At 40.0% G+C, this 13,716-nt stretch overlaps 1 protein-coding gene across 4 annotated transcripts in view; it reads right to left on the reverse strand.

Annotated features, from left to right (window-relative positions):
* The window catches only part of NOSTRIN (nitric oxide synthase trafficking), a 60,823-nt gene that overhangs the window by 28,719 nt on the left and 18,388 nt on the right, over positions 1-13,716 (reverse strand). For all 4 annotated transcript variants that reach the window (XM_081095678.1, XM_081095677.1, XM_081095676.1 and 1 more), the window contains 4 exons: positions 8,162-8,245; positions 4,729-4,791; positions 4,464-4,545; positions 1,412-1,474 (listed from right to left, as the gene is read on the reverse strand). In XM_081095678.1, the coding sequence (XP_080951804.1) occupies positions 1,412-1,474; positions 4,464-4,545; positions 4,729-4,791; positions 8,162-8,245 (292 nt within the window). The remainder of the gene's footprint in view (positions 1-1,411; positions 1,475-4,463; positions 4,546-4,728; positions 4,792-8,161; positions 8,246-13,716) is intronic.

Consider the following 13,716-nt stretch of genomic DNA (forward strand, 5'->3'; position numbering starts at 1 on the left):
ATCTATTCTTATTTGGAAAAATTATTTGGTGAAAACTTGGAAAAACAAAAGATGCTTTCTGTTCTTGAAAGCTATTGCAGCTGCGGAGCATGGTCTGGTCCATTTATATTGAATTTCCCATGAAAGCTGAATAATTAGAGAATGGATTTTTAAAAACAAATTCTGTTTAAGAAAGCTTATAAAATCAAGAGCAAAACTGAAAACAAATGACTGGATGCTGTTTATGAGACTGTGAAATATGCATTGTGGATGTGATCCTCATGAGCCTACTTTTAGCAGTACTTCTGTTGTGGGTATAGAAACTCATTTATCTCAAACATTTGTTAGGAATGTCTTTGATCTCCTGGAGCCTTTGATTTCAGCAGAAGCTTCAGGGGTAACACGGAGGGCTGACATGGGGCTGCCTGTTTCTGAGGGCGTCTCTGGTTATTTACATACATGGGTGGCTGTGTACCTGGGACTGTTCTCTTTGGGATCTGACACCTTGGAAATAAAAAAGGAGAATTTCAACTTTTGGAGTACAAGACCTTTCAAAGAGGGTCCTTGGGTTTTCTTGACAGATTCCCTCTCTAGTCCTTTCTACTCAAAATGAATTCCCCTTCAACTGGATTGTTCCAGAATAATCTTCTGCACATACATATGGGTTCCATCTGTTATTATCTCTGCTTAAGAACCTATAATGATATATTCTACATTCTCACATCAGAGCATAATTCCTTTCCTTAGAATTCATTCACAATTTCCTGCACATGTTGCCTATAAATGAATTTTAAAATTGCCTGGAAGCAAGAACCACCTCTTAGTGCAGTGTGGTGCACAAGAAGTGGACCACAGACTTGTGGAATCAATACTTATATGCATTTCCCTTTATGTGTCACTACCCAGCCCTTGGCACTCTCACTAGTGAGACAAACGCCCTTCTACAGGATAAAACCAAAACTCAGATAGTATTTGCCACTTGCCCTAAGTTGCTAATTATGCAGAGAGGTGGTCAGTATAGGGAATAATTAAGAGTTGTGACCCTGGAGCCCAATAACTTGTAAGACTTTTTGGCTCAAGCATTAACCAGCCCTGTGACCTTGGGCAAATTATTTAGCTCTCTGTATCTCAGTTTCCTCAGCCATCTTTAAAATGGGACAATGCAAGGTCACATACCACAATGGGTTGCTGTGATATTATAGTATATAGCTCTTGGCACACAATAAATGCTATGTAAGTGTTGGCTATAAATTACCATATTTAGAGCCCTGCTCTTCCATTGGTTGAGTTGAAAGATATATAATAACTCAGGCAAGGAAGCATTTTTCTCTTCAATTAGTGCTTAGAAATACACATTAGCACATTTGTGCAAAAGCAAAATAACTTCAATCCTAAAAACTGAGTTCACACAGAAGATATTTGTGTTACTTGCCTTAATTTGTTGATTCCAGTTGCTAATGAAAAGATTTGCTGTCTTTTCAACTTCGTTATCAAGCTATGGGAGAGAAAAAAGGAAAATTTTTTTGCTGTCTTCTTGTTGAGTCATGGTGCTGGCTTATTAGTTGTAGTGCAATCACTATCACAATTCATAGAAATGCTGAAATCCTGACATATTTCCTGAGAAAAGTAGCCATCGACAGAATTTAGCCTGAATGCATTTGGTAAAATAATTATTTCTAATGTGCACAGTCTGTGTGGAGGAGGATCTTGCATCGTTTGGTGTCACATCCAGTCCCATCATTTCCTCTTCAGCATCATTCCATGTGGCTCAACCTTTACCACCATGAGAACTGGCATCAGTCCTAACAGTGCTAATTTTACTAAGTGTCTCACTGCTTCTGAAGTGAATATTGTTTTAATTTCAAAGAGATTGAATTCTTAATCATAATTAACTCTCCCCGCCCCCTCCACCCTCCCTCACTTTAAACAGCCAATGAGACAATAATAGTAGTGATGAGACTGGATCTAGGCAACCTGCCTGGAGGTGGAACTTAAGTTAGGGCAGAAACTTTGTTCCTGGACCACTGACCTTTTCCCAGACCCACAGATCATCATTCAACCAGTTGGAGATCCAGCAATACTGCACTTTGATTTTTCCCAGTTGATTAAATTTGGAATATATGCTTTATTGTAACAAATACAATGAAAATAACTTTATGCTTTATGTATGTGGCTGAAGTGTGGAATGAGTTCACTTTTTTAAAAAAATTCTAATCTTTTATCTTTTGTGTGAGAGTGGGAGGGATGGTGGGGTTGCCGGAGGGAAGGGCAAAGCTGAAAAGATTTCAAACTAAAACAGCAGCTTGAAGGATCATGACATTAATTATCTAAGGTCCTATGATAATGATCATAGTACTGGGACTAATTTGTGGTAAGTATTAAGCAAATGCTAGTAATGATCGTACTATAATGTGGTGTAAAAAATTTATCGATGAATGAAATATAGATTTGTGTTTGGATTTTATTAAGCTGTTTTGCAAAGGTAGATGATTATACTGCTTTCTAATAATTACTGCAAATTTTCCCCATCACCCTAGCCCTCAGTAGAACATCCATTCTGGTAAAAACACAGGTATGGCCACACCAACATCAGTTCCATTTCCTGACTGAGTTTAATGAGTTTGAATAAATTTCTTAAAATCATTTTTCTGCCATCAAGGCTTTTACAAATCCCCTCATCCTACTGACCTACTTCCCTTCACAAGGGTCACCTGTCATTGCTTCAGAACTTCTGGCCTGCACCTGGTCTTGAAATAGTGCCCATGACCCGCCCCTATCAGAGCTAAGCAACTTTTATGAAACACCCCTATGTTGCCTGAAAATATATTTGAAAGTGTTTAACAACTGTATGGCACATCAGTAGAAGGAAAAATGAGCACAAACAAAACTGTAGCAGGGAAGCTACACAAATAGTGTAGAGAATACGCTATGCATGAGGACCATATGCCTCTGAAAGAATTGCTTAGTTATTTTTCTTCAATTGCAGGCTGTTTGAGGATTTATAACTATCATTGCCTTTACCTAATTCCAAGCTGATAAGCAGAGAATAGCATTTCTTTTTTTTAAAATGTGTTTATAATTTTTTTATTTATAAAAGTATTATCTATTCATTGAAAAATGGTGGAGCCGAAACCGGTTTGGCTCAGTGGATAGAGCGTCGGCTTGCGGACTGAAGGGTCCCAGGTTCGATTCCGGTCAAGGGCATGTGCCTGGGTTGCGGGCACATCCCCAGTGGGAGATGTGCAGAAGGCAGCTGATCAGTGTTTCTCTCTCATCGATGTTTCTAATTCTCTATCTCTCTCCCTTCCTCTCTGTAAAAAATCAATAAAATATATTTAAGAAAAAAAAAAAAGAAAAATGGTGGAAATACAAAAAAGTACAAAAAATGAAATAAGAATAACCTCTAATCCTACTGTCTAGAGATAATTTATATTAACAGTCTGGGGGCATTAATATAAATTATATATGCAAATAAAAATTCTTCCAGGTATTTTTATTTGCATATATACATGTATTTTACAAAATTGAGGTAATTTTGACATATTTTTTAATTTTATACTATGTAGTAAAAAAAAAATCCCAAAGTCATTAAATTCTTCTATAATAACACCTTTAATGGTTACATAGTATTCCATTGCTTGAACTTATCATAATTTATTTTTAGATGAAGAAGTTTCCAGCTTTTCACCATTAGAAAAGTGTTTTAACAAACATCCTTCTACATAATGTTTTGGGGTTTCTTTTTATTTTTATGACAAATTTCTGAAACCTAGTATCATTTTTAGATCACCTTTAATTTCCTGAGCCAAAGACAGAAATCTTGCTTAACACGAGAAAGACTGAAATTTAGTATATCCCTATATTGCCCAAAAGCAGTCAAAATGACTGCACTGTGAAAGAATACTATCGGAGCACTCTTCACTTATGTTCCTTAGCTTTTCCAATAACTCACTTCTATTCGACATTTCTTTCATGAATTTAGGGCGCAAAAGAAATACAATAAACAACTTATTAGAACAAGTATCACTGCATAAAGATTCGAATAACAAGTACTAGTTTAGCTTATTGAGCAACTGCAACTTATCAAGTATCGACAATTTATCATGTACTTGTATGTTATCATGTGACTGTAATCGAAAAAAAAATGAAAACTGTTATTTCAATACAGAGCCGAACTGGTCATATAAGAAATTTACTCAATTCAATAATAAGAGTCATAATTCCGCCCCCCCCCCCCCCAAGAAGTCAAAATGACTGCTTTTGGGCAATATAGGTATAACACATATATATATACCGGAAATGAAGGAGGGGGAGGTAACTACAATTATTAATAAACGCATTCATATGTTGTAAAAAAGTCACAAAATTCTAAGACATTGTGTCCTTATATACATAATTGTTTTTCTAATTGAAATTAAAAAAACAGTCAAAATGACTTCCTTGGGCAATCTAGTGTTAAACAGGGGAGAAAAGTTTTGACTCACTGATTTTCTCTTCTTCTCATGTACACTCAGGACTTGATAAGTTGGTTTTACTGCTTCCAACTCAATTGCTTTGCCAAGTTTTCTGGAAATGGAACATAAGAGACACAAGTATAGTATTAGGATTTATATCTACTTTCCAAATTATTTTCTGGGGAAATAAAATGGTGTGTTATGGCCAGATTGAAGTGGAGTATGGTTGCACACCGACATTAAATATTTACCACTCCCTTTGGGGTTGGAGCAAGGCTGGGGTGGGAGCACTCACTGATGCAGGTCTGCTGCAGACTTCATGCCCTCTGAGACCCAGGCCCAGGCACTGGCGACACAGCTGGAGGCAAAGACAAGGGGGCGTCATTTTCCCAGAAAGTCAGATTCATTGCATTCAGTAATTGCACTCATATCCCTAATCTTATCTCAGTTTCTCCATGGTGTTAAATGCTGCCAACAAGTTTATTTGCACTGGACTCATTACAGAAACTGCTAGTTTTCAGGCATCTGTCATCGTGATTTTCATTTCCTATTTCATGTCTGTGGAAAATTGGGGAAATAAAGTAGCAAAGGCTGAGAAGGCACGTAGAGCAGGAAGGGGACAGCATGCTAGGGGCAGAAGGCCCTTACAATCTTCTCAGGCTCCTCATTTCACTGATAATAAACTGAGGCTCAGAGAAGTTAAGTGACAGAGGACTTGAGAGCCCTGATCATGGCCTGTGTGCTGCTCTTGCCATTGGGGTTTCGATCCTGTTAGGACAACTACTCAGATATTTTATGGTCTTGTGAGCAATGTCTCAATTTAACAAAAGGACGGCACTGCCCTGTCCTTAGCAGCACAGAGGGAGGATTAGGACGGGTGATACTATTTTCTCCTACGGAAGAGGCCTAGCTCACAGCAGACTTCAAAAGTCAGGATAATAAGCACAGTTGCATCAGTAACCTCAGGTACAGAGGCCTGTGTGGACTTTGATGGGGGGTGGGGGGGTGGGGGGGAGGAGTGGGGGAGAGACAGATGGATGCCCTTATTGAAATCGTGATGGTGCAGAGGTTTTGCCTCAAATGACTTAGGTTTAACCCTATAGTTATTTAATGGGAGAACTAGGTCAAAGGATGCCAGATTTTCTGCTTATCCAAGCCAGGCTCAACAAAGGACTTACTGTATGCTTCCAATTAGAGAAAATTCCAGAAAAGACATATATATATGGCAGGAAACAGATCAGCGTCAGTGGTTGTTTGGGACTGGGTGGGGGAGGACTGCACACATGCATGAGGGATCTTTTGTGTGATGAAAATGTCTCCATGTTGATTTTGGTAGTAGCTGCATAGTATATACTAGTACATACATCAAAATCGACCAAAGCATCTGCTTAAAATAAGTGCTTATTATTGCAGGTAAATTAAACCTCAATTGAGTTGATTTTTTAAAAAAGGAAGCCAGCTCTGGCCAGGTGGCTCAGTAGGTTGGAACATTGTTCTGTACACAAAAAGGTTACAGGTTCAATTCCTGGTCGGGGCACATACCTAGGTTTGATCCCCAGTCAGGGTGCATATGGGAGGCAACAGATCCATGTTTCTCTCTCATATCAATCTTCCTTTCTTTTCCTCTCTCTACACCTCCCTCCCTGTCTCCCTAATTAATAAAACACATATCCTTGGCTTGGCCGGTGTGGCTCGGTGGTTGAACATCGACCTATGAACCAGGAGGTCACGGTTTGATTCCTGGTCAGGACACATGCCCAGGTTGTGGGCTCAATCCCCAGTAGGGGGCGTGAAGGAGGCAGCTGCTCAGTGATTCTCTCTCATTAATGTTTCTACCTCTCTCCCTCTCTGAAATCAATAAAGATATATTTTAAGCCCTAACCAGTTTGGCTCAGTGGAGAGAGCGTCCGCCTGCGGACTCAAGGGTCCCAAGTTCGATTCTGGTCAAGGGCATGTACCTTGGTTGTAGGCACATCCCCAGTGGGGAGTGTGCAGGAGGCAGCTGATTGATGTTTCTCTCGCATCAATGTTTCTCTCTATCCCTCTCCCTTACTCTCTGTAAAAAATCAATAAAAACATATTTTACAAAATATGTATATATATTTTAAAAAACAAACAAACAAAACATATCCTTGGGTGAAGATTAAAAAAAAAAAAGGAACCAAAGCACACTTTTGGGAAGAGAGCCTGACATTTGCTCCTCAGAGGAGCTGGGCATCAGAGCAGGAAGCTGCGGGCTGGCCTCAGGGGAGTCTGTGTCTGAACTCACACACTCCCTTTTGTTTTCAGTCGGAACTTGGAGGGGTGGATCACTTGATTTCTCTGACGTTCACTTAATTGGGTTTTTAAAATATAAATAATTTGAGTCATTTATACAAGCACCTAATAGATTTGGGTATAGATAAAAGCTTAATTAAAGTTTATTATTAAATATTATTGTGCTAATCCTGATTAACCAAACGTTCTGGACATGCCAACTCTCTGGAGTACCATGCTGGATGCTAGGGCTGCAACACAGTAAGGCACACCCACTATACCCCTACACTTCTTTAGGAAGTAATTAAAATCAATATCATAATGAATACTTCTGGAACTTTGGCTCTGTCTCAGCTAGTAAGCATACTTCTTGTATTATCTCATTTAATCTTCACAGCAATTTATTTCCACTTTAAATAGACACTGAGAGGTAAGATAAATTTTCCTAATTCACCTACCTGGTAAGTGGTAGTGCTAGAATTTAAACCTGGGCAGTCTGAATAAAGTCTAGCTCTACTCCACCACTGTGCTATACTGACTCCTTGGTAAATCTACTAAAATACTATCCTAAAAATCAAGCTAGAAGTTGGAGCAATTTTAAAGCCAATATTTGCTGTTACAGATGATACCTGAGGAAGAATAAGAATATAAGCTCCTAAAGCCTTCCTTTTTTTTTTTTTCTTTTCCTCTCATTCTCCATCAAAAGAAGCTTTGCATTGGCATTGCCAGTTCAGGCTGACAGCTGCAAGCATTAGTCAAGAATCTTTGCAGCAAATTATCACTAGTGGACCATTTTTAGAATACTACAAATATATTTCTCTTTCCCCCCAAAGAAGGAATTGATTTCATTCTGAAATGTATTGAGGAAGATGTGAACCAACAATTTTTTAGCAATAATGTTCTAATGATACATTTTCTCATGTAATATGCACACCCTCCCACATACACACATGCATACACACAATGGAGAATATATCATTACTTCCTCTACTCGTGGAAGAAATTGAGGCACAGAGAAACCAGGTTATCTGTTGAAGGTCAGAGAGTTGAAATAAATCAGGATTCATACTTTTTGACTCCAAGACATTCCAAATTAACAACACTGTTTTCTAAGTTAGCCATCATCAGCAAGACCTTTTACACATGTGGGCTTAAGACTGATAAAAACATGGGATGAATCCAGCTCTGGAACTCCTTATCTGTGCTTCTGGGGAAAGTGTCTTAAACTCTTCAAGACTCAAGACTTAGTGTGTAGTAGGGACAATAATAAGACTTCTCAAGGGTTTTGAAGGTTAAGTGAGAGTATTTATAAACTCACTTACACTGTATAGCCCACAGTAAGTGTTCAAGAACTGGAAGCCATGCTTGACATCATGTACCTCTCACATTTATAATAGAAAACTGGAACTGAACAAATGTCACTGTTCATTATTCTTAAGAATTATTTTACTTTACCTCTTTCATATACTCACTTTTTCTTTGTGTTCTGTAATGCTTTGTTCAGCTTAATTGCCTGTTTCTGAAGTCCTTTGGCATAGTTAAACTCCAAGTTTGCCCTGTTAGCAAAGGGACAGAATGTGCGAAAAATCAAGCAACCCCTGCCTCCACCCCCTTACCCCGCAACACACACACAAAGGAGAGTGCCCAGACTGACAATGCAATGCCCACATAAAGAAGAGATGATTTGTTTACTATAAAGTTCCTCTTATCCTTAGACATAATCTTTTTTTTTTTTTTTTAAATATAGTCCATTGACTTTTTACAGAGAGGAAGGGAGAGAGATAGAGAGTTAGAAACATCGATGAGAGAGAAACATCGATCAGCTGCCCCCTGCACATCTACTGGGGATATGCCCGCAACCCAGGTACATGCCCTTGACCGGAATCAAACCTGGGACCTTTCAGTCCGCAGGCCGACGCTCTATCCACTGAGCCAAACCGGTTTCGGCCTTAGACATAATCTTTAAGGCTATCCAAGAGGATCCTACAAAGGAAGAGAGATTATTTATTTGACCTTCTTGTACACTAGTGTTATGGATTGAATTGTATCTCTCCCCAACCCTTGAAGATGTTGAAATCCTAAACCCTAGAGCCCAAGAATGTGGACTTATTTAGAAATAGGGTCTTTGCAGACCATCAAATTAAGTAGAGGTCATCAGGGTGGGTTCAAACCCAATGACTGTGTCCTTACAGAAAGGGGTATGGAGACAGAAACACACACCCAGGGAAAACACATTATGAAAAGATGAAGGGTGATGTATCCACAAGCCAAGGAATGCTGAAGATTGTCAGTAAATTGCCCGAAGACAGGAGAGAGGCACTGAATAGATTCTCTCTAACAGACCTCACATGGAATCAACCTGGACAACATCATGATCTCAGACTTCAGAATTTCTGTTGTTTAAGCTACCCAGTCTGTGGTACCTTTTAATAGCAGTACTAGCAAGCTACTACAAGTAGTAGAGAACAGAAGACTTCCTTAATTATCCTGGGATATAAGTACTATTAGATTAGTTCTAGGTTATAATGAGCTGGCAATAAAATGATAAATTATGATGGACTTAACCACACAGTAGCTTTCTAAATGGGAAGGTGCTAAGGTGGCTGGCACCACATTTAGAAAACAAATTTCCATCACTTTCTATGCAGGACAAGACTCAGTGGGGAATCTGGGCATGTCCTTTCAAAGACAACTCCTTGGTTCTTTTGGATAGATTGGATCACTCTCCCTTGAACTGATTTTACCATTTTTACTTGTAGGCCCATCTACAGACAAAATGAAGACATATTCTTGCTCATCTTACTTTTCACTGAAGATAATAAAAGTGGAGAAAATTAAATTTAATGTATATTGTTTTCCTTTTTAACATGGACCAAAGAGGTTTTTTGTTGCATATTTTTCAGTTTTGTTTACTTACACTTTTATCATAAGATAAAAGTCACTGGAATTATTTATGACTTCATTTCATGTGTGGTACAATCCCAGAACTCTCTAGTAACTAACTTCATACCTGAATTCCCTCCCCACCAGCTCCCCCCTCCCCCCACGCCACACACACACAAATTAGACTCAGTGCGATAAACTGAACAGGGAAAGAAAACTCTTTTTTATAAAATGGAATGTAGATATAATGGGCTGTTGATCTATTGCTAAATTTCTATTTATTTTCCCCTGTTAGTACAGCTGTGCTCTCCGTTATATGTTAACACTTTTTGAAGGAACAAAGACCATCTCATTTGATGTACTTGGATGATCTTTAATCCCAGGAGACTTCTACCATTCAGTGGAGTGGCTTTAGGCAATATAAAGGGGAGTAATTAGTCCTACATCAGGGGTTTTATGATAATTAAATATAGTAATGACCCAAGCTGAGGGGGGACTCAAAGACTGGAATAATTACTATTGACTTGCATGATCTGACCCCTGGTTCCCTCTCTAGTTTCCTCTCTTACAAGGTGTCCCCTTGTTTACTGACTGCTGGTGGCCAGATGCCACCCTCCCTCAGGGCCCTTGCACTTGCTGTAGTCTCTGCTGGGTGTTCCTTCTGTTACATAATCATTACGGAATTTTCCTTCATGTCAGCACCAACAGGACTTGCTCAAATCTCACCACCTCAGAGGCTACCCTATCCAAAGAGCATCCTTGTTACTCGCCCCTTACAGCTTTATTCATGTCTTAGAACGTATCACTATCCTAAGTCACATGTTTTTCTTTTTCAGTGTACTTCTATGAACACCCCTAGAATGTAAGGTTCATGAGGGTCTAGATTTGTTTTGTGTATTGCTATATATCTAGGAATAGAACAATGTTTGGCGCATATAGGTGCTTGGTATGTGTGTAAAAATGAATGAATGAATGAATGAATGAATGAATGAACTTTCCATCAGGTCTTTTTTTAAAATTCTAATTGCCCTGACCAGCAATCAACCCGCAACCCAGGTATGTGTCCTAACCAGGAATCGAGCCGGAGACCCTTCGGTGCATGGATGACACTCAGCCAACTGAACCACACTGGCCAGGGTTCCATCGGTCTTGTTAGAATTGTTAACTGGTTTCTGCTACAAGTCTGCTCTCACTTCACCGTTTATGAACACAAAATTGCAGAACTACTTAGATGTATTCCTACAAGCTTGAGCTGTGCTCAGCCCTGATATCAGGGTACACAGCTTTCTAGCACCTGGAATAGCTGGACACAGTAACCCTTTCCTAGCCCAGTGCTAATCAGAGGGCTTTTGGGACGTTCCTTCCCAGCCTTCTTTCTTGGAAGCAGCACATAAGCTATTAAATATAGTGAAGCATTCGCAGTGCTCATCTCACAGCTGGGCACTAAACAAGTTCCTAATAGATATTAACTTTTTTAAAAAAATCTTTTTTTAAATATATTTTATTGATTTTTTACAGAGAGGAAGGGAGAGGGATAGAGAGTTAGAAACATCAATGAGAGAGAAACATCGATCAGCTGCCTCTTGCACACTCCCCACTGGGTATGTGCCCACAACCAAGGTGCATGCCCTTGACCGGAATCGAACCCGGGACCCTTGAGTCCGCAGGCTGACGCTCTATCCACTGAGCCAAACCGGCTAGGGCTATTAACTTTTCTAATATTGCTATTATGTACCCCAAAGGATCTCTAAACATTTAGAACACCCCAGATACACAGCGGGGGAGGTGTGGGAGATATAACCCACAGTTTGCCCACCTATCAGCTCCAGAACAATTTGAAATGCCTTCTAACAGGAAAGGCTAATGCTGTCAGGCACAGCCTCTTCCTATGAATTCAGTTTCACTTTTAGAATGTTCTTGCAGGCTGCACAACGTGTTCCTAGAAGCTAAGCAGAAATAAAAAGAACAATGCCCAGAAGGAAGTGCTGCTTTCCTTTAAATCACTAACTTAATCAGATCCTCCCGGGAGAAAATGTTGGGCTTGGGTGGCAAGAAAGGAAGAGGGCCCTGCTCGCTCTGAAGTTACTGCTCTTCTGTTTTGAGCCTGACCACCTTCACTCCTGAGCTCCAGCGTTTCGGCTGGCTTTCACTTGAGCCTGGTAGGAAACCAGCCTGAAGAGATTCAATTACCACCCAGCACTGCTTGCTTTGGGTTTCTCTTTATATACAAGTGTCGTCTGCACCAGGGCATATTCGTATATATTTTTTACAGGTTGGTATATAGCTTAAAAATTCCAAACAGTGCTCTCCTGACAAGTGCGTTGGCTGTGTTCTGCCTATACATACAGTAGTGACATCCAACATGTATTTGGTACTTCCAACATGCCAGGCAGCAAGTGTTTCCTCATTCAATCCGTGATAACTCCCACTGGGTAGGCACTCTTCCTCTACCCATTGCATGGAGAGGAATAGCAAGGCACAGGCAGTTTAGTCAGTAACTTGCCAGAGGTCACCCATGAAGAAGGGACAGAGCTGGCATTCAAAGCCGGGCAATCTGGCTCGAGAACCTGCCTACTTAGATACTCCAGTGCCCTCTGGAACTGTGGGGAAGGGGCTGGAGATATAGTCAAAGGTAAGGACTTTTAAAGATTGATCCGCCTTTCACTTTGCCTTGAATTGTAGTGTTTCTGAATCACCATAGCTCCCGGTGGCTTAGCAGCCTTGGTGTAGACATACTGACTTTCCCTGGCTTCTTCCAACAGCATTGGTGCTGATGTAAGGTGTGCTCCCAAATGGGGAGGAGGAGGTGTTAAGGGTCTGGAAAATGGAAAGGGAGGGATCTGTGCTATCAACTGTCACTAGCATCGCCCTCCGTGGCGGGACTGAGTTGGACATCGCTTCTCTGAACATCACTATTGTATCCTTTGCCCACCTTGGATATAATAAAGGGTTTTAGAATTAGCATTCCAATCGACCAAGCAAAGCAAGCTGTAATAAGCTCCTCTTGCATTTTAAAGCCTAATGACCATCACACAATCCTCAGCAGATTACTCCGAAGGAGTAATCAGAAGGAAATGAAACGAACCAGGGCCTGGAAGATGGGTGCGGGTGCATGGGGAGTGGGGCACTGTGACTGGGCTCCCTTTCTGGCGAGTTTGCCTACAGATGAAAGGTTCCCAGGCCTCTGGCCCTGAATGGTCTTAATCTTAACAGAGGCGAATGGTTAAATTTCTCCCTGAAGAAAATGGTTCTAAGAAGTTATTGTTCCAACTGGGAAGCATCAAAAGAGCTGTCACATTTATAAGTCGGAATGTTTGTAAATTGAACAAACGCTGCCATGTGGCTTGTCTGTGCTCATGGTCTAATAAAACAGTCTGTCTATATGCCCTTTCAGAGTTACTGCTAAACAGAAATAAACTGTTTTCCCAAGGAAGAGGTGGCACTGCCCAGCCTCCTCTTCCGTGGACCCCTACCACACACACTCACAACTGCTCAGTCCTTTATCCTGGTTTCCAGCCTAAAAGTCATCACATGCAAAGGGAGTCAAGAGAGACAGAGTTAATCTCAGATTGAGTCCTAGAATTTTCATTCCCTCATTAAAATAATCAGAAACATGCTTGCAAAAACTTTGTGCTTAATGTCTCAACTCCTAAAGCTACCTAATAGGAATTGAGAGTCCTAACTGCAAGCAGTTGTCTTGGTGCATGTGAAATTAATGATGTATATGTCTTTTGATGGACAACTCAATTGCAGAATATTCCAGAGAATTTTAAAGGTCCTGGACCAGAGAAATGGCATGCACTGGCTTTTAATCCATCTATGTTCTGATTTCCTCTCGGCATGTGGAGGCAGGTTAATAAATTCTCATTAGTAATAATAAAGACCAACCAATTAAGTCAAAGACCAATATTTGTCTTAGAATTTAAAATAAACTATATTTTGAAAGAAAAGAGAGATGGAAAATACAGGGTATCAGATTCAATATTTTAGGTAGAGCACAAATTAAACTGTATAAGTGACCATGTAATCAATGTTAGAGTGTCTTGCTCTAATAAAATTAAGATTTTAAAAAATGGTAAAAAATCACAAACTGTAGCTGGTCCCTGTGTCTAAAAGAAATTAATTAATAAAGATATGCACCACT

The sequence above is a fragment of the Myotis nattereri genome, assembly GCF_964212035.1.
Source record: "Myotis nattereri genome assembly, chromosome: 7".
In the NCBI taxonomy this organism is placed as follows: Eukaryota; Metazoa; Chordata; class Mammalia; order Chiroptera; family Vespertilionidae; genus Myotis; species Myotis nattereri.